Genomic DNA, 24,593 nt, shown 5'->3' on the forward strand with positions numbered 1-24,593 from the left:
ACAATTGGGTATCAGGACCTCCAGTTTTTCAGCTCTGTTGGTCCTGGTTAATCATGGTTAATGCTGACACAAAATGCAGTCAAACTTGACTAGGTTGTCAATGAACATGATAGCCTATCATATTTTGGACATAGTTAGCCACATCGCATATATCACTAACCCCTGAAAATGAACACCGAACACTAAACAGAACCGTAGCACACAGCACAAGTGAACATTTTCGTCCCGGTTTACAAATAACGAACCACTGTCACAAGACATTCACCTTTCTGCTCTGGAAGTATTTCAGCGCCGCTCCCTGCTGCTTTGCTTGTTCACGACATTACTTCCGTGACGTGGTTTGCTATAGCGTAATACGTCGCTTACTTGACTGACGCTGGTCAAGTAAACCACACGCTGATGTTGAGATAGCTGAACTTGTCCCCTCATACAAAAGTATACAATTATGTCGTCCATGGAAGACGAATTATCGGAGTGTAGCAGCGCAGGTCGTTCACGATTGGAAAGCTGTGTTTTCAGTAAGTCTTTTTTTGCAAAGCAAAAAAAAAAGCGAATTCAGCGTTACACGTGTGGTTTCTAGCTGGTTAGCCGACTGGCTACAAAGAGCAACTTCACAAAGATAAGCGGCATTTGAATAGAATTTGTCAGTTGCGGACATGAACTCAGCTTTTTTTTTTATTTCTGCAGCCAAGTGTCATATGAATATAACTGTGTTCGTGTTCTCTACAATCAGTAAAACCATTAGCCCACATTTCTATGCAAACATTACACGATCCATAGTCATTTTTGTATAATGAGTGATCACATATCGCCACAGGTTGTGAACTGTCCTCCAAAGTCCCGTTCTATACTTACCAACGAGATGAAGACGATGATGGAGAGCATTTTATCGAGCTACGAACGGTGAGTTTACTTACTGTATATCAGCGTTAAATTGTGCAAGTACGGGCACTGTTCAAGGGTCGTGCTTGATTTGGTGAACTCCCATGTTCAGTTTTGCCATCTAGTGGTAACACAAAGATGCTGTGGTTATTTCGGGGGGAGCTCGTCAGTCACTACCTGAAGCTGCTTAGTTGCAACTCCAAGTACAAAAGTTGGAAACGAAGCTGTAATGCTCGAATACTTCATTATCAATGGAAAGAAGTATATCTGGTGTCTACAGAAATTGAGGCAGGTACGCCTGCAAGTGATGTGCAGTTCGTGAACGAATGAATCTTTTTGAACGAATCTTTGAGGTGGACAGAGTGTACTGAATCGCTAGTCTAAAAGACTCGTTCTTTCGTCTTTGCGAACATGCGCGCTGATTAGCTGGCATAGCAGAGACAGAGCGTAACGCGTCATCGGAGGGAAACCCACGCCCCTCATGGGGGAAAACCTTCCGCGAAGTTGAAAGGGAGTAAATGGGAAACAGCTTTAACGTAAAATGTCACCACCACCCCATTTCAGTACCCTTCTGCCCAAAGAAAGGGCCAGATATAGAGAGAAGCTAAGTCTGCACGCAAGACTGCAGCGTGTCACACACGGTCCTCGCGTTGTGCTAATTCACATGCACACATACTTCACCACCCTAACTGCTCAGAGCGCCGGTCACAGATTGGCTTTTATTGCTTTTATTAAGCATAGGCAGACAGATTGGACTCCCTCAGTGTCCCTTTTCTATCCCAAAATCAGTGTGGAAAAATGACCCCACAGTGGCCAGCCGTCACTTACTTTGACATGTACCATTACCTGATCGAATCACCAGGTAGGCTAAGCTAATCATTATTATAATCTAGATAGCTAACGTTAGCTAACGTTGTGATCAAAATGCTCAAGTCTATAGCCTACTATTAGGCCACATATTATTAGCACTACCATTACCCTCGTTCTGTATCAATCTGAATCAATGTCGTATGAACTTGCCATATTGTCATGTAAGATCAAATGCTCAAGTCTAAATAAAATATAAATTGCAGTTACACTTGAAGCATAAAGACTTTGTCTGGTGAAAATGATGGCTGGCGAGTAATGTTAACTTTGAAAATCAACTAGCCACAGTGGCTGGTAGCTAAATGTTAATGTCAAACCCTGACTACAATGTTATTCTCCACATGCACTTCCCAGAAGGCTTTATTAAAAGTGACTAACGGGTGAGGATAAGCCATTTAGTCAGTGCAAACATGAAGATCGACCATAGGCTGAGTACTTTGGTAGCTAGAAAGCTAGCTAACCGACAGCAAGCTACCGTAGCTAGCTAGCTAGCTAACTAGCTAAACTAATATATCTGGGGAATTGGAATCAATCATATACAATTTTTTAACAACAGATTCTCAGATAGAGAATTGTTTGCCTTTTTGACCTAATAGTATCGGGATCCCATAAGGTCCCCGTGGCTAGGGAGCCCGCCTCCTGTCTTAAGTAGCTTTAAGCCAACTATGACGTCTTTTTGGCCCCATTTTGCGTCTTGGAATCCTGTAAACGCTTAAATCAGGATTAGTTATCTTATTTGCCGTGCAACCCACCACGCAACAGCTTTTTGGCATGGTTGCGATTTTAGTTTTAAGAGAAAAACAGAACTGTGCAATGCAAATCAATGGAAAGTGCAGCGTGGGCGTGGCCTAAATGCGCTTGTCTCTATCTCGGCACAGCGGCTCAGTGACTGTGCTGACCATGGTGACTACAGCATGTGACTGACTGACTTTTACGTAGGCTACGATTTATTTAATGTTGACATCACATTTCCTTTTAACGTGAATAAAGTCCTTATTAATAAATACTGACAAATCAACATAGTAGGCTACAAAACAAAACAGAAATGTGATGCATAAACCTGTGCCGCTGAGCAGGCTAATAATGGTCAAGATGTTTGCAACAATGTAGAGTAATTTTTTTAAATGCAATAAAACTATTTACAGATTCGTGTTTGCCGCCCGACCGGATATAGAAATGAACGAATCAGTGAGTCAAAGATTCGAATAATTTTATTGTAGGCCTACTGAACGAAAGGAACCGAATCACTAAAAAGAATCGTTTTGAACACCACTAATGCCTGCCCATAGCCAGTTTCCAGTGTCACAGTATTCCATTCTTTTCATAGGGTTGTTTTGCTTATATAGATGGTAAATGGTGTCTTATGTGCACTGTGGACATATCAGCCCTGTGTAATCTTAAGAAAAATACAGCTAAACACATTGTTAATACTGAAATGACAAACTAATAAAATGGCAAATTGGTAGCTAGCCTAGCAGTAAATGCTTCTGGTTGCCAGTCCAAATACAATCATTATGATGATTACATTTTACGTGTCTACTCTTCAGAAAACATACCAGTTAGCTGGTGCCTGGGTTAGCCGCACAGCATAGTTTCAGTAACATCATGACAGTGATTGCAGTTTGATTTGTTGGTGTGAATACACGGACACAGTGCTATAGATGGAGTGAACAGACCTGAAAGAAACCAAGTCCTTCCTAGTTTTTCCTGCCCCCTTTTGAGTCGTGTGTGTATGTTTGAAAATAGATTTGTGCCAGAATGGTTGTTCATAACTGGAAGGGGTTTTACCATTTACATTGTGACTTGTGCCTTGTCACAGTTTGGTTCAGTTGTGCAAGCCAAACGTAATGGTGAATGAGCTCTTCAAACGAATAGCACTGTCCGTGCGGAGAGCTTGGTGAGATCTGATTGGCTGCCGTGTTGTCCCCTCCCGGTCCACAGATCTGCCTGGCGGAAGGAGCCAAAGAAGAGAGCAATGTGGTGGAGGTGACGGCCATGAACCACCAGGGGAAGATGGTGTCTGTGCCTGTGGCGCACCTCCACGCCTCCTGCCTGCCCATGGTACAGACGCCACACTGTCTGATAAAGTGAAGAGCTGTTTGCTCTCATTGTGTCTGTTATATGCTCATCTATCTTCCCTTTTGCCTGAGGGCTAATTCATGCTTCTTGCCGTCGTAACTGTGAATGAAGTGATGTAATCGAGACCATCATGGCCAGTTGTCGTGCACCTCTAACAATATGAAGGGTCACACAGCCCACCTCAAGATCGCCACATTCAATGATTGGTTGATTGAAGAGGTCGGCAGTGTTCCCTGAATACACTCTCACTGTTACTGTCCTGCAGTATTGATACACATAGTCGCTGCAAAAACAAATGAAGGAATCTTCACTTGAGGGAGGGCAATCCTCTTGGTGTTATGTGTACGTGTTCACATCTGCATGCAAATTTGAAGCATAAAGCAGCCTAAAGGAGTATCGACATGCGGCCAACCTGGCCAGCAGTGGATTGTGGAAGTGGCATGGCTGACTGGTGGGCACTGAAGAGTCCTACAGCCCCAGCATTCCAATGGCCCCCTCTCCCCAGCCCTTTTGGAGTCATAGACCTTTGGCTCTTTTCCTACCATATATGGTACAAGCATCCTACAATATATGGTGTGATGAGTGATTGAGATTTTTTATGTTGCTGTTGCTGAGTGCATGAAAGGAACATTCAGTGACACTTTGCATGGCCATTCCCCAGCTTGTGTAAGCAGACGCATGAAGCCATTTATTCAGCAGCCTCATGATATTTAGCCTTTTTTTTTCTTAAACCATAAAGTCAAATAAAACAATTTTATATTATGAACAATGAAAAATGCAGCATTTTATATACAGCACCAATCTGTAAGAGGGTTACATTTTTAAATTTTTGACATTCAATCCTTATCACTAACACAGTTCATTCAAACCATTGGTTACCCAAATATGCATGTGCCTACATTTGAGAAGAATGCCATAGTTCACCAATGGATCCTTTTGTCAACTCTCCAATCTGTAACTCCTCACGTTTTAATGGACCACATAGTTAAATCACAGTTAATCGGTGTTTCTGTTTTTCCCATGGCAAGCCTAGGGGAGTTTGAGCTGAAGACCAGCCCATTTCTGTCAGTTATACCAGTTTTCCTGTTACATGCAACATGACCAGAAATGAGATTTGAGATTTGCCTTTCATGTTAGGCCCCTGATTGGAACTCGTCCACATGACCCTGTTGTTTTGTCATTGCTCCCCAGTTACTGTGTTCATCTAATAAGTGTTTTCTCAGTTGTTTCTTAGCTGAAGAAATACGGCATCTGCAAGCCTCCAGATGTTTGCTGCTTTCTGTGATACATATAGTTCATCATTGGGTGCTCCTATTGTCAGCTAAATTTTCCCAGTCTGCAGCCACTGGCTTTGGTAATGCATCACCAACGTTAAATCACTCAGCTAACTTGTCTGTCCTCGTTGCCCCCAAGGTGAGCCTGGGGGAGTTTGAGCTGAAGACCCCCGTGACCTTCCGTCTGAAATCTGGAACAGGACCGGTCACCGTGAATGGCCTCCATCTCACAGGTAAGGACAAAAGCAGCTGGTCACCCAGTAAGGACCTCACAGTTAGCACTACTGATTTGTAATCATGTATGAAGTAATACACACTTTATGTGTAAATATGTAGTGGTAAAAATGCTTAATGATCTAACAAAAATGTACATAAGCTGCTCAATAGATGTAAAAGTGTATATTGTCTTTGTTCACAGATAATGAATTTTATTTAGAAAACTATCCAGTATGTACACATATACAATATGTATGTACTATATTGTATTTCTGGTCCCTATTTAATCAGGAGTAAAAGTAATTTACATACATCAACCCTGTAAAACATAGATTGGTAATGCTAATTTTAGTTTAATAAATATGACTTAATGAAATGTGGATATGAAAGTATAACCCCCAGCTTCATCTGAGCACAAACTACAAGATGATGAACGATTACTGTACACTTGTGCAGACTGAAACCGCTCTATAGCTTCAAATCCGACAGACCGCATGGGCAGGACAGCAGTTTGTCATACCCCTCTGGTCTCGCTCAGCCTATGAAAATGACTCGGAGTCCGGAACGTCGGAGGACGAGGAGGAGGTTGACGATGATATTGCCCCTGTCAAGCCAGCGAAGAAGAAGCAGAAGGTGTAACTGCTCTCCTGGAAGACATCGTCTTTACGCACCTGTACCCTTTCAGGTGTCCCAGCATCAATACAGGATGCTGTTACATCTCTACACCATTACAATGGTGTTACATCTTACCTGATCTTTTTAAAACTTAGATACCTCTTAGCTAACCCTTTATAATGCATGAGTTTTACAAAAAAAAATTTTGTGGGAGCGGACATTGTGGGTAGGGATTTCATTTGATAATTGGTAACAAGTGATATAACAAATAATGGAGGTCTTTTGAAGGGCCTTATATATGACATTGATATGTGACACATGTACAGACATACATGATACAATGATACATGCACAGTATTAAGTTTTACAGCCAAAAGTCCCATGAAAACTGAAGGCATGTGCCTCATCTGTCAGTCTCTAGTATTAAAATGTACGTGTTTTGTTTCTAGCATTAAGGTGTACACTATATACAGTATAGCTAACTAGGAAATAGGAAACAAGCCGTTACTTCCTAGTCACAAGGCTGGCTATTTCTCTCCACTTATGGTGGGTCTGTTATTTGTGGTGACCAGCCTGGTTTCTCTCTGAATGGATGAAATCACGCACCCGTGTTTTTTGCTAGGGCTTGATAAACAGATCAGCCGCCTCGGTCTACGGTGTGCTTATGCCTTTGTGAATGCACTTTTCATGTGATTCTGGCCTGGTGGAACTGGACTCATAGAGCATCGGCACATTCAAGTGCGGTTATCATCTTTCGTACCAGCATGACACAATTTTAGGTGTCGGGTCCATAGAAGACTTGAGATGGCATTTAAAAGAGTGTAATCTGGACTCAAACTGCAGTTTATGTACTAGGGTTTAAGTATTTTTAGGGCATGTTGTTTTAGTTATCTTGCCTCAACATACTGTGAAATTACCTGTGCAATGCCTGGTTTGTCCTGAATTGAACATCGGAGTTAATGTTGTTCAAAGACTTCAAAAAGCTGCAGAGATGGAAACAAAATGAGGCAAGGCTTTCTCTAAAAACATTGTCTCAGTAAATTTAGAGCTGTTATAGGTTGCCTGCAAGAGGGCTGCAAACGTCAGTTTGAGGTCTGCCTTTTCTTTTCGCCTGCTGATCGTATCTCATAAGCATGATCCTGTTTTGCTGTCTGTGTGTCCCAGTTCCTAGTTCCGAGAAGAAAACGGGCGTGTGCAAGATTCTCCACATTTTAAATGTTTATGTATGGATTTTTTAACAATGCATTTAAAAAAATCATTTGGTTCTATCAACATAAGTTTAGGACTGCAGGGGAAATGGCTAAGGGTCATAGTTATTATGTCAACGGTCATACTTTGCTCTCCCCATCTGAGTAACCTCACCGCAATGATGGTAGGTTTTTCAGTCTCACAATGCACAATCCAGTCTTCAAAGTTTGAGCAGCTAACTTAGGCAAGTGCTATTTTTCCTATGCATTTCTCTGAAATGAGTTCACATTCTACTTACAATTACCTCAAGGTAACATTCAATATGGGCACCTACCACAAGCACAGGTGAGGAACATTACATTTTAAATTGGCAGGTGTTCATTTGATTTGAATAATCGTCAGTCTTCAGGAATAGAATGTCAGAAAGTGTGTCAGAAATAAAATGTGAACACTCATTCAGTATTGATAATCTGAGCACAAGGTGTATTGTGGTTTGATTGAATCAAGGCCCGAGTGTCCGCATCATCTTTGCTTTGCTGTGTCCTTAAATACCCTTGTGTTTGTATTGGCCAATTCTCTGTCACCAGAAATGTATATTTTATACTGTAGCAGGAGTGTAGAGGGGATCCTGTTGTGAAGGAGCAGTTTTGAACCATTTGGTTGTGGTTTGAGGGGGACTTCAGGTACTCTTCAGAGTGCCACAGCTGGACACTGCTGCTACCAGTTCTTTTGTATATTTGTATTGAAAGTAGGGCTGGGCGGTATATCAACTTTTTAAGTATATAGATATATTTTCAAACGAGATATAGGATGAAACAATACTGTTTATATCGATATAGTTTGATGTTGCGTTTCATAACCCGTTTCTTCCGTAAAGCTGTGCGCCCCCACTCTCCCTATGCGTCTGCGTGTCATATTTGGGTCAATACTGAGATCACGATTATTTAACACGATTACTCATTGCCTTTGGAAACATCATGTACAGTGCTGTGCAAAAGTTTTTGCCCCCTTACTGATTTTTTACCTTTTTGCACCTTTGTCCCACTTAACCTTCTCAGATCATCAAACAAATTCAAACATTACACAAAGATAACCCAAGTATTAAAAAAATGCAGTTGTCCTGTTGTGATTTTATTTGTTAAGTGAAAAGTCCTATCCAAACCTACATGATCCTCTGTGAAAAAGTAATTGCCCCCTTGTTAAAAGGTGAGGTAATTGTGATAAATCCTATTATTGGGGAATGCTGAGTTCAATTTCATGGCCACACCCAGGCCTGATTGCTGCCAGACATTTCCAATCAGGAGACCACTAACATAAAACCTGTCTGACAAGGTGAGGTAGGCCATACTGAACACACATCATCATGCCACGTTCCAGTGAGCTTCAAGAGCAAACAAGAAAGAAGATTATAGAGATGTCTCGGTCTGGGAAAGGATACAAAGCCATTGGTAAATGTTTGGGACTCCAGTGGAGCACTGTCAGAGCCATTATCCATAAATGGAGAAGGCATGGCACAGTGGTGACCCTTCCCAGGAGTGGCCGACCTAGCAAAATTACTCCAAGAGCATGGCGCAGACTAGCTGCAGAAGTCCAAAAGGATCCAAGAACCACGTCTAAACAACTGCAAGACTCACTTGCCACAGTTAATGTCAATGCTCATGACTCCACCATCAGAAAGACACTAGGCAAAAATGGCATCCATGGAAGAGTTCCGAGGCGAAAGCCACTGTTGACCAAAAAGAATATCAAGGCCCGACTCACTTTTGCCAAGAAGCATCTTGATCATCCCCAAAGCTTTTGGGAAAATGTCCTCTGGACTGATGAAACTAAAGTTGAACTTTTTGGGAGAAATGCATCCCGTTACATCTGGCGCAAAAAGAACACTGCATTTGATAAAAAGAACTTTGTGCCAACAGTGAAATATGGTGGTGGAAGTGTGATGATCTGGGCTTGCTTTGCTGCTTCAGGACCTGGGCGACTTGCCATTATCGATGGAACCATGAATTCTGCTCACTACCAAGAAATCCTGGCAAAGAATGTTCGGCCATCAGTTCGAGACCTCAAGCTAAAGCGCACCTGGGTTCTGCAGCAAGACAACGATCCGAAGCACACCAGCAAGTCCACTTCTGAATGGCTAAAAAAGAACAAAATGAGGGTTTTGGAGTGGCCTAGTCAAAGTCCCGACCTGAACCCTATTGAGATGCTGTGGCATGACCTTAAAAAGGCTGTTCATGCCCGAAAACCATCCAATCTGGTTGATCTTAAACAATTTTGCACAGAAGAGTGGGCCAAAATCCCATCACAGCGATGTGAAAGACTCATCACCTCTTATCGCAAACGCTTGACTGCAGTTATTGCTGCAAAAGGCGGTTCAACCAGCTATTAGGTTTAGGGGGGCAATTACTTATTCACATGGGCCTATGTAGGTTCAGATGTTTTTTTTTTCCCTTAATAAATGACATTGGCACTGAAAACTGCATTTTGTGTTTACTTGTGTTTATCTTTGTATAATATTCAGGTTTGCTTGATCTGAAATGGATGAGCGTGACAAACGTGCAAGAAATGTCAGAAATTGGTCAGGGGGCAAATACTTTTGCACAGCACTGTATTTATTGAACTACGGTCACACTGGTGTGATTAGCTGTTTAGCACATACGCTAAAACCTGTGCGATTAGAACACTAGATTGGAAAAATTTTAGCTAATTTTATCTTTGAGGAAATGGTTAAATTTAATTTAATGTTAAAAAATATAGCAAATGCTAACTGAAAACTATGAGAAAAAATATAGCAAATGCTAACTGAAAACTATGAGAAGTTTAATAACGCTAATGAAAACATAACGAATAAATAAAATATTATATATAAAATACCAAGATATATATTGTGTATCTCCATTCAGCCTAGAAATACCTAGATATGATTTTTGGTCCATATCGCTCAGCCCTAATTGAAAGTATAAATAAATCACTTCTGTTATTTCCAAAACTTTATTATGTTCAGTTTCATATTGTCTGTACCTTTACAAATTTTACAGCCAGCAGAGTGGTATTGGATGACGTCCATTTCAAGAGTCACATACCCATTGAGGTCTCCTGTAATGCTGCTAACTTACCTGGCTTTGGTCCATACTCATAAACTACTCATAAAAAATAATGCAGTCCCCCAAACTCCCCTCAAAGGAATGCCTCTTTGCAAGCAGTGTCACATCTTCTTAAAGGCACAAAAAAACCCTCAAAAGCTTTATTTTTAAGGCAGGTGATTTGGAGGTAAGTTGGTCAAACTGTACTGATCCAGCTACTGTAGAAGTCACAGAATATTCTCTTAACCCATAGGCCACAGTGGTTGCCATGACAAATTGTACAATGTTGCTCTCTGTGGTAGACACAAGATGCTTCAAGTTGTGTTAGTTGTCTCTAGAACTCAATTAAAAATGCAATGACCTCTCTTTCAATCACAGTGATGCAAAAGCATATTTAACAGGTGAGAAATAACATGTAGAAAAAAATATTCTTTTTGGGATATCTGAATATCAGTATTTAAAGATTACTCTCAGCTGCCCAAACCAAGCGGGTCTCTCCTGAATGCAGTAATTGTAATGACAGTTTATATTCATTTACAGTTAAGTTAGTCTATATGCATCTTCAATATGACAGTACTATATATGCAATAATACTAATAAATCTTTCACTGTTAAACAAATTTCTCTTTTGGAGAGGCAAAAATATATTCTGCTCTTACACAGTGGTGAAGGTATAAACCTCACTCATTTTAATTTCTTCCAAGCTCATTTCTTCTTTCTATGACCCAGTCCAAACTTCACTGGGACCCATTTTGGATCCTGATCCATAGCTAAAGAACCACTGTTCCAGATTATGCACGTTAACCTTTCAGGGCAAGCAGATATATTCAGACGACTGGGAATGAGAAGGTTCAGGGCCTGTGCCATGCAGACTGATCCACATGCTGCGGTAGGCTGTCCGATTCGATCTATGAAACACTCTGAGGTCCTGACACACATTCGTTGGCGAACACAACTAAAACATTTAAAACTACTCTCTGTCAGCTCGATTCTCCTGGGGGGTACGTGAATATGAATCCTGAGAAGGTAAACATGGTTGCTGGGTCTTTGGTCTCCCCCTCACTCCCCCCATCGGTTGATGGTGGCGTTTCCGTTATTTCGGGCTTGCCTTGGAACCAGGTGGCGCAGTTTCACAGGCCCTTGTTGAAGTACACGTAACGGACGCTTTCCCCGTACTGAGACACAATGGAGTCTCTCAGCTCTGGCTCCAGCTTGGATACGGCCATGGAGCTGACCATTTAAACAGAGGAACACTGTTACACACTGAAGAAAAGCACTACATAACAACATCACTCTTCTTTATTTGTGTAGCCTTGTCTGGTGCTGCTCTTACATATCAAACACACTTTTGTATGTATGTGATAGTGTTCTCGACACTGTGTAAGGGGCAGGAGTATTTTCCGTCGTCAGCTGTGTGATGTATTTCAAATTACACATTATTTAGAATTAGTCCATTATTACATACATTTTTCACCTACTGTTTTCAAGTCTCTCTGGATAAGACTGCCAGCCAAACGACAAAACTTAAACCCATATTGAAAGCAGGTGTGGACTCTTACCAGTTCTGAGGAAAAAGTGAGCAGGCAGCAGGCACCATGAAGATGAGGCTGCAAGACAAGATTCACTTTACAACTCTGCAGTCTGAAAGGGCAGAGCAGGACAAGGTAGGAAATCTTTATCCTTCAGCTACAGGCAAGGTTACCCATTCACACAGTGCACACAGAGAGATATAATGTTACCAGGCTGTAGATAACATTTCCCCCCACATGATATCAGTCCCTCTACAGTTCCCTACACAGAAACAACGACAGGACACCCTTTACTTACAACACTCCCACCATCATCACTTGTAATGGTCCATGGAGAAACGTGATCCTCTGTTGAAAAGAGAACACATTTCTGATACATAGGAGGAATGAGAATGGTGATAACTCTACACTGACTAATGTAATCACAATACTACAGGGTACCTGCTATGAGGGTAAAAACAACCAGGATTTGCATTTGGTTTGGGCATCCTTAACATTTTAATTACCCCCATAAGAGCCATTTTCATGGTCTGTGCTTGTTTATGTGCTTCTAAACACTCATTACAGTTCACTTCCTAATGCTTAACTGAAGTATAAATATTAATTTCAGGCTACTGTTAAGAGTTTTAATAATAAGTGTAAGGCAAACTGCTGCCACTCTGTTCGAGAAGAGGCCAGGGTTCCCTTTAAGCCAGTGTGTTTCTCATGTTGTGTATGATTATACACAGAAAGATCTTGCTGTTGGGCTAAGTTAGTGAGTTAGCTCTGAGATGCTAATGTTAAGGAATGCTAACCGCTTCAGTCGTTTTTGATAGGAACACACCCCTATTGCCTCTGCTGCACACAATCAGAAAGAGGACAGGGAGGAGCAGGGGCCTAACTTATTGGTTTGATAACAGGCTCTCTTACTAAGCCATGTTAACCCCTAAAAAGCCAGAAAGACTACATGGAGAAAGGGGGGGTGTCTGAGCAATCAGTTCCATATCAGACTCTCTTACTGGGTCAAGTTAACTCTTTCAGGTCGGTGTGATTCTTTCCAACCACTGTTATGGGGACAAAAAGCTTTTAGAAAACTGCTACTGGTTAAATGTCCTGGGCTCCACACTTACCTGCATAAACTTGTACTTCTCCAATCTCTGCATGATTATGGGTAGGATGACTGAAACGAGAGCAGAGGAGGAAAAATGACACAATTTCCCTGGGAGGGAGCGTGCAGAACAGCCCATTCATTTCGCAGATAAGAGAGACACCAATATTAATGACCAACAGAACCTCTCCCAGTCGCAATCCCTGCAAAATATTCTCTGACACTTACAGCAATGTGCAGGGATCTGGTGTGCATTAGCAACTATTACCAGACCACCCTGCAGCTGTTTCCTGCCTGCCAGCTGAAGCCAAACAGGGCTGGGCTTGGTAACTGCTTAGATGGGAGACCACCAGGGAAAACCAGATTACTACTGACAGTGGTGCTAGTGAGCCAGTACAGGGCAGTCTTCCCTTAGGGCCTAACGGGAGACCAATGCCCCAGGGCAGTGACAGGAACTGTGCTGTAGGAAACACCATCTTTTGGATAAGACATTAAAGCGAGATCCTGACTCTATGGTTATTAAAGAGCCCCTGATACATACTGCAAAGAGCATGAGGCTCCCCTGTGTCCTGGCTAAATCCCCAATCAGGGTCTTTCATTCTGGCCATCTAATAATCCCACAGGTTGGCTAAAATTGTCTGAAAAATCCCCTCCCACCTCAGTTAATGTGTGGTGAGTGTTTTGGTGCATTGGAGGTGGTTAATGTAAAGCCACAGTAGAGCACTTTGAGATCCTTGAAAGGTTCCACCTAAATGTAATCCATTGTTATTCTCTAGCAATAGCATCTAGCTACACTTTTTGGTTTCAGTATGAGCTTTGACCTTGATCCTAGCTGAATGTTACTGGGTAAAACTTTATCGACTGAGCCACTCAGGATCAGAAGTGCTTAAAGACTCTGTGCAGGCTGAGCCCTACAACCTGATACGTGCCATGTTCGAGTCTGGCCTGCATCTTTAGCCAACAACGACTAGGAGCACTCTGGGGTAGCTCGGGTTATACTGGCCAGAGTCCTGCCCTCACGCCGCTCCTCACTAAGCAGCTCATCTATCCTCCAATCAACATTCACTCTCCTGCAGTGAATTGTGGGACTGCTCTGCTCTAGTGCTGAGCAACTCCTCTCCCAACACTTACTCATGCCAGGGGCTGCCATGGTTACACGGGAGATGACCACCTGTGTGATGCCTTTGATGGCAGCTTTCTGTAACAGAGAGGGAGAGGGCAAGATAGAGAGATTATTACTGAGTGACAGAGAGGACATAAAGACTCATTTCAGTTATGGACCACAGTTATTTTAATGCATAATTTAGGATTTCATTCATATATTTGTTATTTGTTGTTTAAGTATATTGTGTATACTTATCCTGCCAATGAAAAAATCAGAGAGGGAATCAGGCAGAGAGAGCTAGACAGAAAGCACAAGACATTTTTGTTCTGTTCTGGGTGGGAGGAGCACAAGGAAGAGGATGATGAGAAATATTTTATAAACCAGATGAATGAGGGAGGCAAATAGCCCTGCAATAGTGTAGGACACTCAGTTTGGTGATGGCTGCTGTCTAGTGTTCATGGGATGTTCTGGAGTCCTGGAGTTCAAGCAATGACATGAAATTTGAAAAAGCTGTTGCCCTGTAATGGTTATATAAAATCCACTTATTGTGTATTGTGTATTAGCATGCTGATTTTTCATGCTTCTTCCCTGGTAATGCAACCCCATTTTTTCCAATTGCCAATTGTACACAAGGCTCAATGAGACAGATGCAATCCTCTGGCACACTCACACCAGTGACTATTTTACACACTACAAATCCTACAATGCACCAAATTGAAGTAAGTACCAACTGACATCATCTGAGGTCCTCACATGTACCTCATGAATGAAAGGGGTGCCTGAGAGGGGTGAGATGAGGAAATCCAGGCTGACCTACCCACCCCTCTGCAGAACAAAGTCAATTTAAATTCAAATTTCCAACATTAATACATAATAATAATTCCTCTGGCCTAACATTTCAATGCCTTAGACATGGCATGTGTGATAAAGCACAAGGAATTTTTGGTGTGTATTAATATTGCTGAAATAAAACAGTTGTTGTACTTTCTGAGTATGAAAATGAATGCAGGCTTCAGACTTTGTTTCACTGTTTCACAAATAGGTTCTTTAATACAGTAAAGGAACCAGTGGATTCTGTAAGGTGGGCTGAAGCAACACTTTCCTGGCTGGTGCCTTCCTGGCTGGTGACCTGTGGGGGCTGATCATTCCCGCAGTCCCCCCCAGGAAGGAATCATTTACATTCTGTAAGGTGGGCTGAAGCAACACCTTCCCTTAACTTCCTATGGTTAGACTGGCCTGGCAAATGGTCAAGCAAAAGATTGTCCCTACAGGGTTAACATTCAATTGGCATTGATGTTAACCACCATTCTGAGTACCCATCTGAGCTATTGTCCTGTGGAGAGCAGACAGTCCCGCTGCCATCTCAGGAAGGTGTTGTTTGCATATGAAACTGTGGGTTCAAGCAACACCTTTCCTCAACTTCCTGGGATAAAGCTGGTCTGCCAAATGCCCAACCACAACATGTTACATATCCCAACAATGCTCCCAAGTGAAAGCTTTTTTTCCACCAAGAAACCTCTACAAGCAAGGCCTCCACAGTCAAAATCTTGTTCTGTTTCACCATTTAATAAAAGTTTGCACTTGGGAGCATGGACGGATTATCGTGACCACAGGCCCCTACCTACACAAGCAAATAGTACACGCGCACTGCGTGTGCCCTCCCCAAGCACGTTGAGTTTTGGTCGCACAATAGCACCTTCTTTGAAGAGAAGTCATTGATCAAGCCGTCAAAGTCCAACTCCCGGACGACAAAGCGGCATCTTTAGCTTCTTTTCTTTTTCTTTACACTTTGCTGACCCACTAAGCACGCGTTTCTCCATGTTGCCTGTGAAATTGACATTTGACCTATAGCATACGTCATTACGTCATTATGTGATTTAATCGGCTAATTTACAAAACATTCAAACAATTTCATAATCATACTACATTTTCAAAATCACGTTTGCTCCAATATTTTAAAAACAAAAATACTTTATGTAATGGGTGTAGACTGCTTTGTGTGTTTTATGTTACATAGGCCAGCGAGCGAGCGAGTTTCGAGCCTGGGTTCCCACTACTCACTGCGAACCCCTTACAGCCAATGTTGTTGCCAGTTGAACTAAATGGAAATTTCCCCAAGCTCGTCAGCAACAACACTAGTTGACCAGGTCTCAGGGAGTGATGTAACCGCTGCAACCGCTTGGCTACCTGCTACCCCACAGGCTTTACGCAGGACTCACACGAGCCACTCACAGGGCCCTGGGCACGTGCCCACTTTGCCCATGTGGTAATCCATCTATGCTTGGGAGCACTCCATCCGAGTGTGGGTAGACTCATTTCAGTTGCACGTGACATTTATTACCCTGAACCTGTGTAAATCTATGGATGTGTGTATGTTCCCATATTCTTTTATGTTTTTAATATTGGAAATGAAACAGGGAGTGGAATAACACTTTGATCTAGTTCTTAAAGGGAGCATAAACTTTCAGCTTTGAAAGCTGATCATGAAATGTTCACATGCAATATGTGGACCTGACACAAAGCGAGGGGGGTTTAGCAGGCGCTTCCTGGCCCGCTGGGCTGCGGGGCGATCTGCAGCGTGTGACGCATCCCGCGGGACACTCACCTGCGAGTGGCCCAGCTTGTTCCCGTTCTCGTCTGTGACGGCAATGCCATTGAGGATCTCCCTGAGAGAGGCCGGAAAGAGAGAGAGGCAGGATCAGAGAGAGAGGCTCTTGCCGGAGAAGCCTGCCACTGCCCGCCTGAAAAATGGCCTGAGGCACTCACTGCTGTCGCATCATGGGGATGTTGACGCAGTTGGCAGCAGCGACCGCTGCGAATGGTACCCAGCGAGCCACCAGCGGAGGAGCTTTCTGAGAACACAAACACAGAGCGACACGACCGTGGTCATACCAAGCAACCTATGGGGCAGGGACCAACCACATCTGAAATGTACACCACCACAATCATACTGAACGGGCTATAGGGCTATTAGGCAGTGATCAACCACACTTGAAACTTAAGGCCTATGGGGCAGTGCTGCACCACACCTGAAACATACAGTCAGTGACCACTTTATTAGGTACATCTGTACACTTGCTCGTTGATGCAAATATCTAATCAGCCAATCATCTGGGCAGCAACTCAATGCATAAAATCACAAAGACATAGTCAAGAGGTTCAGCTGCTGCTCAGACCAAATATCAGAATGGGTAGGAAATGTGATTTAAGTGACTTTGACCGTGGGATGATTGTTGGTGCCAGACGGGGTGGTTTGAGTATCTCAGAAACTGCTGATCTCCAGGGATTTTCCTGTATAACAGTCTTTAGAGCATATAGGGAATGGTGCGAGTAAACAAAAAACATTCAGTGACAGTTCTGTGGGCAAAAACACCTTGTTAATGCCAGAAGTCAGAAGAGAATGGCCAGACTGGTCCAAGCTGACAGGAAGGCGGCAGTAACCCAAACAACCACACGTTACAACAGCAGAAAAGCATTTCTGAATACAGAACACATCAAACATTGAGGTGGATGGGCTACAGCAGCAGAAGACCCCTCCGGGTACCACCCCTGTCAGCTAAGAACAGGAGACTGAGGCGACAGTGGGCACAGGCTCACCAAAACTGGACAGTAGATGATTGGAAAAACATTGCCTGGTCTGACGAATCTAAATTTCTGCTGCGACGTGCAGATGGTAGGGTCAGAATTTGGCATAAACAACATGAATCCATGGATGCATCCTGCCTTATGTCAACAGTTTAGGCTGGAGGTGGTGGTGTTATGGTGTGGGGAACATTTTCTTGGCACACATTAGGCTTAATTGAGTATTGTTTAAATGCCACCGCCTACCTGAGTATTGTTGCTGACCGTGTACATCCCTTTATGAACACGGTCTCCCCATCTTCTAATGGCTACTTCCACCAGGATAACGCGCCATGCCACAAAGCACACGTCATCTCAAACTGGTTCCAGGAACATGACAATGAATTCAGTGTACTCCAATGGCCTCCACAGTCACCAGATCTCAATCCAATAGAGCACCTTTGGGATGTGGTGGTATGGGACATTTGCAGCGTGAATGTGCAGCTGACAAATCTACAGCAACTGAGTGATGCTATCATGTCAGCATGGAGCAGAATCTCTAAGGAATGTTTCCAGCACCTTGTTGAATCCATGCCACAAAGAATTCAGGCTGTTCTGGGGGCAAAGGGGGGGTCCTACCCAGTATTAGAGAGGTTTACCTAATAAAGTGGTCACTGAGCGTACGCGACCATGGTCATTGACCACAACTAGATCGTACCTTGGTGTACAGGTTTAGCCCAACAGCTGTGGCTAAAGCTGTGCTGGTTGCTGTCACGTAGGCCACGCCGATCTGCCTGAGACAGAACAGGAGACACAGTGCAATCCAAGACACACTCTGAGAATGAAATTATCATTTCAAAAAAACATGCAAGTACAACGGATATATTAGTCTGACATAATGAACATTCCCAGTGGATTATCAATGAACAAATGAAATAACCTACGGCTACCCAACTTGTTCATTTCCAGACATTTAATGAGCTATTAATTCCAAGAGTGTAATTCCAGAGAAGACAGCAGAGAGACTCCCCGTGGAGGAGGGCGGAGGCAGACACTTACTTAGGTGTGATGGGGGAGGCAGCGTTGCGGTTGGTGTAGTTGACCAAGGCATTGAAGGACTGGTTCACCCACTGCCAGAACACCACGGCAGGCACCGTCCTGTGTGTCAGAGGAATGTCTCAATGCACACAGGCATCAACAGCGTTAGGCGACCAGCCCTCCAGCACTAACAACGCCCCACTGGCTCACCTGTAGAACTGCAGCATGAAGCCTGTGATGGCCATCCCACCTGGCACCTGGAAGGACATCCGGCCAATCAGGTTCATGCGCTCGCCAGTGTCGGGGTGGAAGGCAGAGTCATACAGCTTCTTAGCGTAATGCAGCTGTTCCACTGTGGTTCCTGGGGGAACGCTGCCAGCTCTGAGGGAGACGCAACAGCACAACAATGAATCAAAATGAACCAGTACAACACATCACAACGCACACAACTAAACCATCACACCAGTGCAACTAGATTATCACAACACCAGTACAACAGATCACCACACCAGCAAAGCAAAATCAACAAACCCAACGAGAAGGGTCTGGCTGCAGGCTCCACTGGTTGGACATGAGCCTGCAGCCAGACTCTATTGAACCCAACAGCCCAGTCAAATAATCAGTTTACGAGAACCACTGCATCTGCATATCTAAGCCATCACAGCACATCATCACACCAGTAGAAATTATCCATCAGCAGCATGAAACCTTTGTATGTTTGTAAATGAGTGATTGTGTTAATGCAGTGGAACACGCTGAGCTGGTTGTTACTTGGTGCCATACCTGCAGCTCTCGACTAGTGCCTTGGCCTCGTCCAATTTGGCATCGGGCAGCAGGGCTGTGCGACAGTCAGTGATATTGAAGAAGTGCTTGAGTCGCCCCACAAAGGTGCTCTGATCCCAGCGTGGGGCATCGATATCGAAGCCGCTCACTGCCATCTGTCTTGTCCTGAACCAGGGAAGAGACACCAGGTGGAATCTATGATTCAGCCTGAAACAGTGACTTCAGGGTCACTGTTTAACCCAAAGGTTACTGTTCTGATTCCCAGGTGGGTCGCCACTGTTGAACTCTTGAGTGAGTTGCTTTACCTGAATTTAATTAGATGTTATGTAAGTCACCCTAGATAAGGATATCTGTTAAGTTAACTGCTCCTTACTACTACACCAAACTGCTGCATAAACATTACATACTCTCTTTATGTAGGAGATGTCTTTATCTAGAGTGACTTACATAGCTTCTGTTCATAATTCAGGTTCAGTAAATTTCAGCAAAATCTAATACAAACTAATTTTTCACATCTTACCAAACAAGCCCCCTTAAATCAGAAGCCAACTGTCATCAAGGTCAACAATAATGGACAATGGACGTCCAAAGTTTAATTTCCCTGTTGAAATTGAATCAAGTTCTGAACTAGCTAAACAGATGCTAGCCAATCAAACTTGCAGTCACAGACATTGCCCATTGTTTCCACTTCCAGCTCCGTCATCAGCAGCTTCACTTTCATCAGGTTCTTCCCTCCTCCACCTTTGAGACCACATCTCATTTTCTGGTGACTTACAACCTACACTTAATCTAAAGCCAAAACTATACATGCCCCCTGGAGCAGCAAAGCAAAAGCACCGAACAATAAAGCTGAACATCCACTGCTGAACGAGTGCCACCCTAATTCAAGTATCCATTTTATTGCTTTACAAACACTTGCAGCAACACATCAGTCATTCCTGTTGCACAAATTAAAATTTTAAATTCAACTTTAGACTTATCTTAAAATTAAACCTGAATTTGAAAGAGTATTATTTTAGCACAGAAATGACATTTCTTTGAGGAACTGCATTAGGTGTGTATATTTCACTGACTTCTTGTGAACTGTACACACCCTCCAAATTCCCAAGCTGAATTCATTCATCTTCTTCATCCACATATTGACACATTTTTGTTTAGGGACCTTTCCTACAGATAAAAATATCAGTTACTGTTTAGTTATAGATAACAACAGAGGTGCTCATCTTGCGTATCTAAGAGCAGATGTTTAAAATTCCTTCGCCCCTCATGCAGACAGACAGAGTTTCAGATCCATTCTTGACGGATGATCACAGTTTTAAAACACAAATCTGTTTCTGAAGACACAGAATTGTTGATCTTCCAGATTAATGAGAGAGATAAAAATTGACAATTCCTGGCATTCAAAAGGTCTTAAAGTTTTAAATGTTTTTTTGATGCCACTTATTACCACAGCCATCAAACAAATAGTGATGTCTTTTTTCATGTAATATAATGTCTTAAATTTAAGATGTTTCTTAGAAAACAATGGACACCAAGGATGTTAGATTCCTCTAATTCAACAACTGTTTATACTCTGAAAACATTAATGCTTGTTTTATTCAACACTGTCATCAAATTTTGAATGGCCATCACCTTTTGGCTCTGCAAGTCTTTGACCAGGTTTCACTGTTTTGATTACCAGAACTAATTACCTAGACAGATTTCAGTGGAAACATTCATACCAGCCAACAGTTGCCATACAAGCAAAATTTAGCAGTATAAATAACATCTCTAATGGACATTTATGTGACAATAAACCTTTTCCCCTTTCTGGCCTAAGCACATAACTGTGTACTTTATGTGCTGTGCACAAAATTCAAATGATATTGTGCTGTTGCTGATGTCAGTGGGCAAACCACCTTTACTTATCTTTCCCAATCGCTGTTAGCGCAAAGTGGGTTAGCCAAGCCAAAGCACACCTGGACAGAAGTTCAAAAGCTAAAAGGGGATGAGGACCCACAGAACAAACAGTGATGAACTCAGTACAGGTTTTTGTGTTAGCCACCCATGGTTAAATCTTAACAGGATTTTTTTTTCCATTAGCTTGATGCGAACTGGAACAGCAGTCAGAAACCTGTCAGCTCTGAAACAGACACAGCAAACACTATGTTTGCGATCTGGACTGGGGCAAACTAGTTACTGTGTAGCCTGCTCCTTCTGTAAAGGTTAAACTCTGACTCTAACCCTGCTTTTTTGCACTTGTTCAACCCTCAAATATGGATGCTTTCTCTGCTAGGTAATGAAAAGATCTCTCATGTAGACAAGGAGTTTTTTCTTTAATTAGAAAACTAGTGACAGACTTTTCTCTCAGTGCAACACTATCAACCAGCTCTATTTGATATATGCTGCACTTATACTATAATAGGGTAGACATCCATCAGTAGCACATGGACCAACCTATGGACCATTCCCCAAAACAGTTTACAGTTGCAGCTATTAGGTTGCGCTGATTGTCGTGGATGAACTTTGGTATAGCAACCTTACAAGACAGGGAGCATTACATCAATATCAGTTTCTTTGTTCATGTTTTTATATCTGAAGTATTAACAAGTAGTGGTCATCACTGGTAAATGCAGCAATGAACAAAAAGCACACTCCTGTCTTCCAAAAGTAAACATTCATTCCAAAAAAAGTGAACCAACAGTTTCTATGCTAAATTTCAGGCACAGTTCATGTACAGTGTGCATTTAGCTTCTACCTGCAACTCCAGCAAGCAAAACCTGTTTCAAGCTCAAGTCTTCAGGCAAACCGAGGCATTGTGGGTAACAGCTGGTCATTAATAACAAGCCTATGTTCAGTTGACTGAAGCATTGAAAAGGAACAACAGATGTAATTCACAGTTTAACTTAAAATAAATTACTTCGCTAAACAAAGCACAAACGAGAAAGACTGAGCCTACTTTGCAGACATTTGCGACCTTGGCTGACATCAATACACAGTGCAATGTGATATATTTGTACACATGTGGGCGGCTCGTGAACACTGGTGTGTTCCATGGCCACTGAAAAATACGAGGACATTCAGTTGACCAGACAAATATGTTCATTACGAATGTTCTGAATTAAGGCAAAAAATAAAGTGTTGTTTATGACATGGAAATGACGTGTAATAACTGTAATTTTGTAATCTTACAGTAGCACCTTACGATTTGTAAATTTGGGCGAGGCTATGGCAGTGAGCGGACCATCTGTAGGGGTGATATTTCCTTGTCAATCCAAACGAAAAATCCTATACTGGACAAAACAGCTGTCTACAACTACTGACGTACGCATGGTCTCAAAAATGAATGAAATATAATTACATTGGTAGGTCACGATGAGGAGTTTTTGAATTAACAACTGCTTAAAATCCCACGAGCCATAACACTGCTAGAACCTAGTGGTTGCCATTTCCACGCACTTTAAATAAAAATAAAGTCCGTGTCACTGTTTGTGCAATGAGCTATGAAACATGGGTGGAATCCCCGATCCACAGCAGATATTATGCTCGACAGCTAACTAGCTAAGCTAATCACACTGTGCCCCATCCCTTGTCGATTTCAGAAGCAAATGTGAAAGACGACAGTTAGCCAGCTAAATTATGCAAACGCATGCAACTACCAGTCTAAGCTGACTATCAATGCAAGAAATGTTTGAACATGCTATTATTCTATTTTTCTGATTTTCAAAAATAGCGTGCAGATGGTACACGTTTCTCTACAGGTTATGCATTTTGCATCCATGTGGCCAACAGCCTGGAGCGTTTATTCCTTTAAGACTCAAAACAACTCTATTAAGCAACTGCCATCGAATTAATTATGTATGCAATACTTAAAAAGAACATACATTACCTTTGCCAGTTTTGATGTGCACTCTGTTGCAGAAGTTCTACAAAAATTGTTCGAACAGCAATTGAGCCTTTCTGGTTTGGCGGATTGCGGAAGGCTCACGTGGCACTTCTTCTTCCAATCACGCATAAGGGGCTGTTCCGGCAGGCATCAATTTGTCAGTGAACCCACAGGGTTGCCAGAACACGGGAAAACCTTCATTTACGAGCATATCTAAGGCCGTGAATGTGAATTTAAGCATGTTTGTAGTGCTCTGTTCAACCGACAAGGGGATTTGAAAAAATAAACTGATATACTCTTGGATGGCTCATAATTTAATTAATTCAGAATTTAAATAATATGACATTACATAAGAATATGACAAGTTTAACATGAGAAGAGGCCAGTTAGCCCAACTAGGATTTCACTTTCATTGTTCTGTGTACAGTCCACCAGGGTGTATATACCATAGTGATATCTGGTATTGAAGATTAATAGTCTCTGCTTCCATTACAGATCCTGGTAAGCAATTTCATGCATTTAAACCTCAGTGATTAACAGTGTGAAATTTACTGTTTTTTCCACCAATGTCCTGCTGTAAAATAACAGTAATGAAACATAATGATCTGCTGATAGAAATGAAATTATTTTGACTCTGTCTGTAGTTTGCTTCATTAATTCCTTTTAATAATGTAAAAACCTCATTGTATTGCCTTGTACATTGCGTGATCACAAGGAGCTATTTATAAAGACAATGACAGGAAAAAATAACTTCGTATTGACAGTAGCTAATTATATCTAATGCAACACAAAATATTAAACCTACTCTTATGGAGGACTTATCCAATAGTGATATCAGCACCTCCTCAGAATTCCTTTGATTAATCACTTGAGTAATTGCATGGAATATACTTGAGTAAGTGCATGAGGCGGCAGTGTAGCATAGTGGTAAAGGAGCATGACTCATGACCAAAAGGTTGTTGGTTTGATTCCCCGCTGGACACTGTTGTTGCACCCTTGGGCAAGGTACTTAACCTCCGTAAATATCAAGCTGTATAAATGGATAACCTTGTAACTGATGTAAGTCACTGGGTAAGAGCGTCTGCTAGATGCCAATAATGTAATGTGAGAGCCGCATGTGACTCTGAACCAGGATTCAGAGAAAGAGAAGAGATGTTGGGATTATGGGGTGGTATTAAATTGGAATCTTGGGCCATAGATTAAAGCTTTGGATGTGTGCATGTATAGTCTATGTAATTACTACTTGTTAAGAGATAACAATGATACATGTATGTAATGATAATGTGATATAAGAACATTGGATGAGATTAGGAGGAAATCAAATCAGGTTCACAACAGAAAGAGATAGAAGAAGATGATTTCTAAACAGATAGAAATCAAGGGTTGAAAGAAAAAAAGTCAGTTAGGTCCAGGGCTAGGATCTT

At 42.2% G+C, this 24,593-nt stretch overlaps 2 protein-coding genes across 2 annotated transcripts; one reads left to right on the top strand and one right to left on the bottom strand.

Annotated features, from left to right (window-relative positions):
• Window positions 1-367: 367 nt before the first annotated feature.
• On the top strand, window positions 368-5,977 carry npm3 (nucleophosmin/nucleoplasmin, 3). The gene is made up of 5 exons (XM_036547487.1): window positions 368-518; window positions 818-903; window positions 3,691-3,810; window positions 5,242-5,335; window positions 5,857-5,977. The coding sequence occupies exons 1-5, from the start codon at window positions 446-448 to the stop codon at window positions 5,955-5,957; spliced, it is 474 nt and encodes a 157-aa protein (XP_036403380.1). The 5' UTR covers window positions 368-445; the 3' UTR covers window positions 5,958-5,977.
• A 4,346-nt stretch (window positions 5,978-10,323) lies between these two features.
• On the bottom strand, window positions 10,324-23,234 carry LOC118789983 (sideroflexin-2-like). Its single transcript, XM_036546757.1, has 12 exons — window positions 23,173-23,234; window positions 19,305-19,469; window positions 18,732-18,902; window positions 18,543-18,641; window positions 18,202-18,277; window positions 16,689-16,774; window positions 16,528-16,588; window positions 13,949-14,015; window positions 12,840-12,889; window positions 12,029-12,078; window positions 11,761-11,808; window positions 10,324-11,431 (listed from the first exon to the last, which is right to left on the bottom strand). Exons 2-12 carry the CDS (start codon window positions 19,457-19,459, stop codon window positions 11,332-11,334), a joined length of 963 nt encoding a protein of 320 aa, XP_036402650.1. The 5' UTR covers window positions 19,460-19,469; window positions 23,173-23,234; the 3' UTR covers window positions 10,324-11,331.
• Window positions 23,235-24,593: the final 1,359 nt, after the last annotated feature.

This window comes from Megalops cyprinoides, chromosome 15 (assembly GCF_013368585.1).
Source record: "Megalops cyprinoides isolate fMegCyp1 chromosome 15, fMegCyp1.pri, whole genome shotgun sequence".
NCBI lineage: Eukaryota > Metazoa > Chordata > Actinopteri > Elopiformes > Megalopidae > Megalops > Megalops cyprinoides.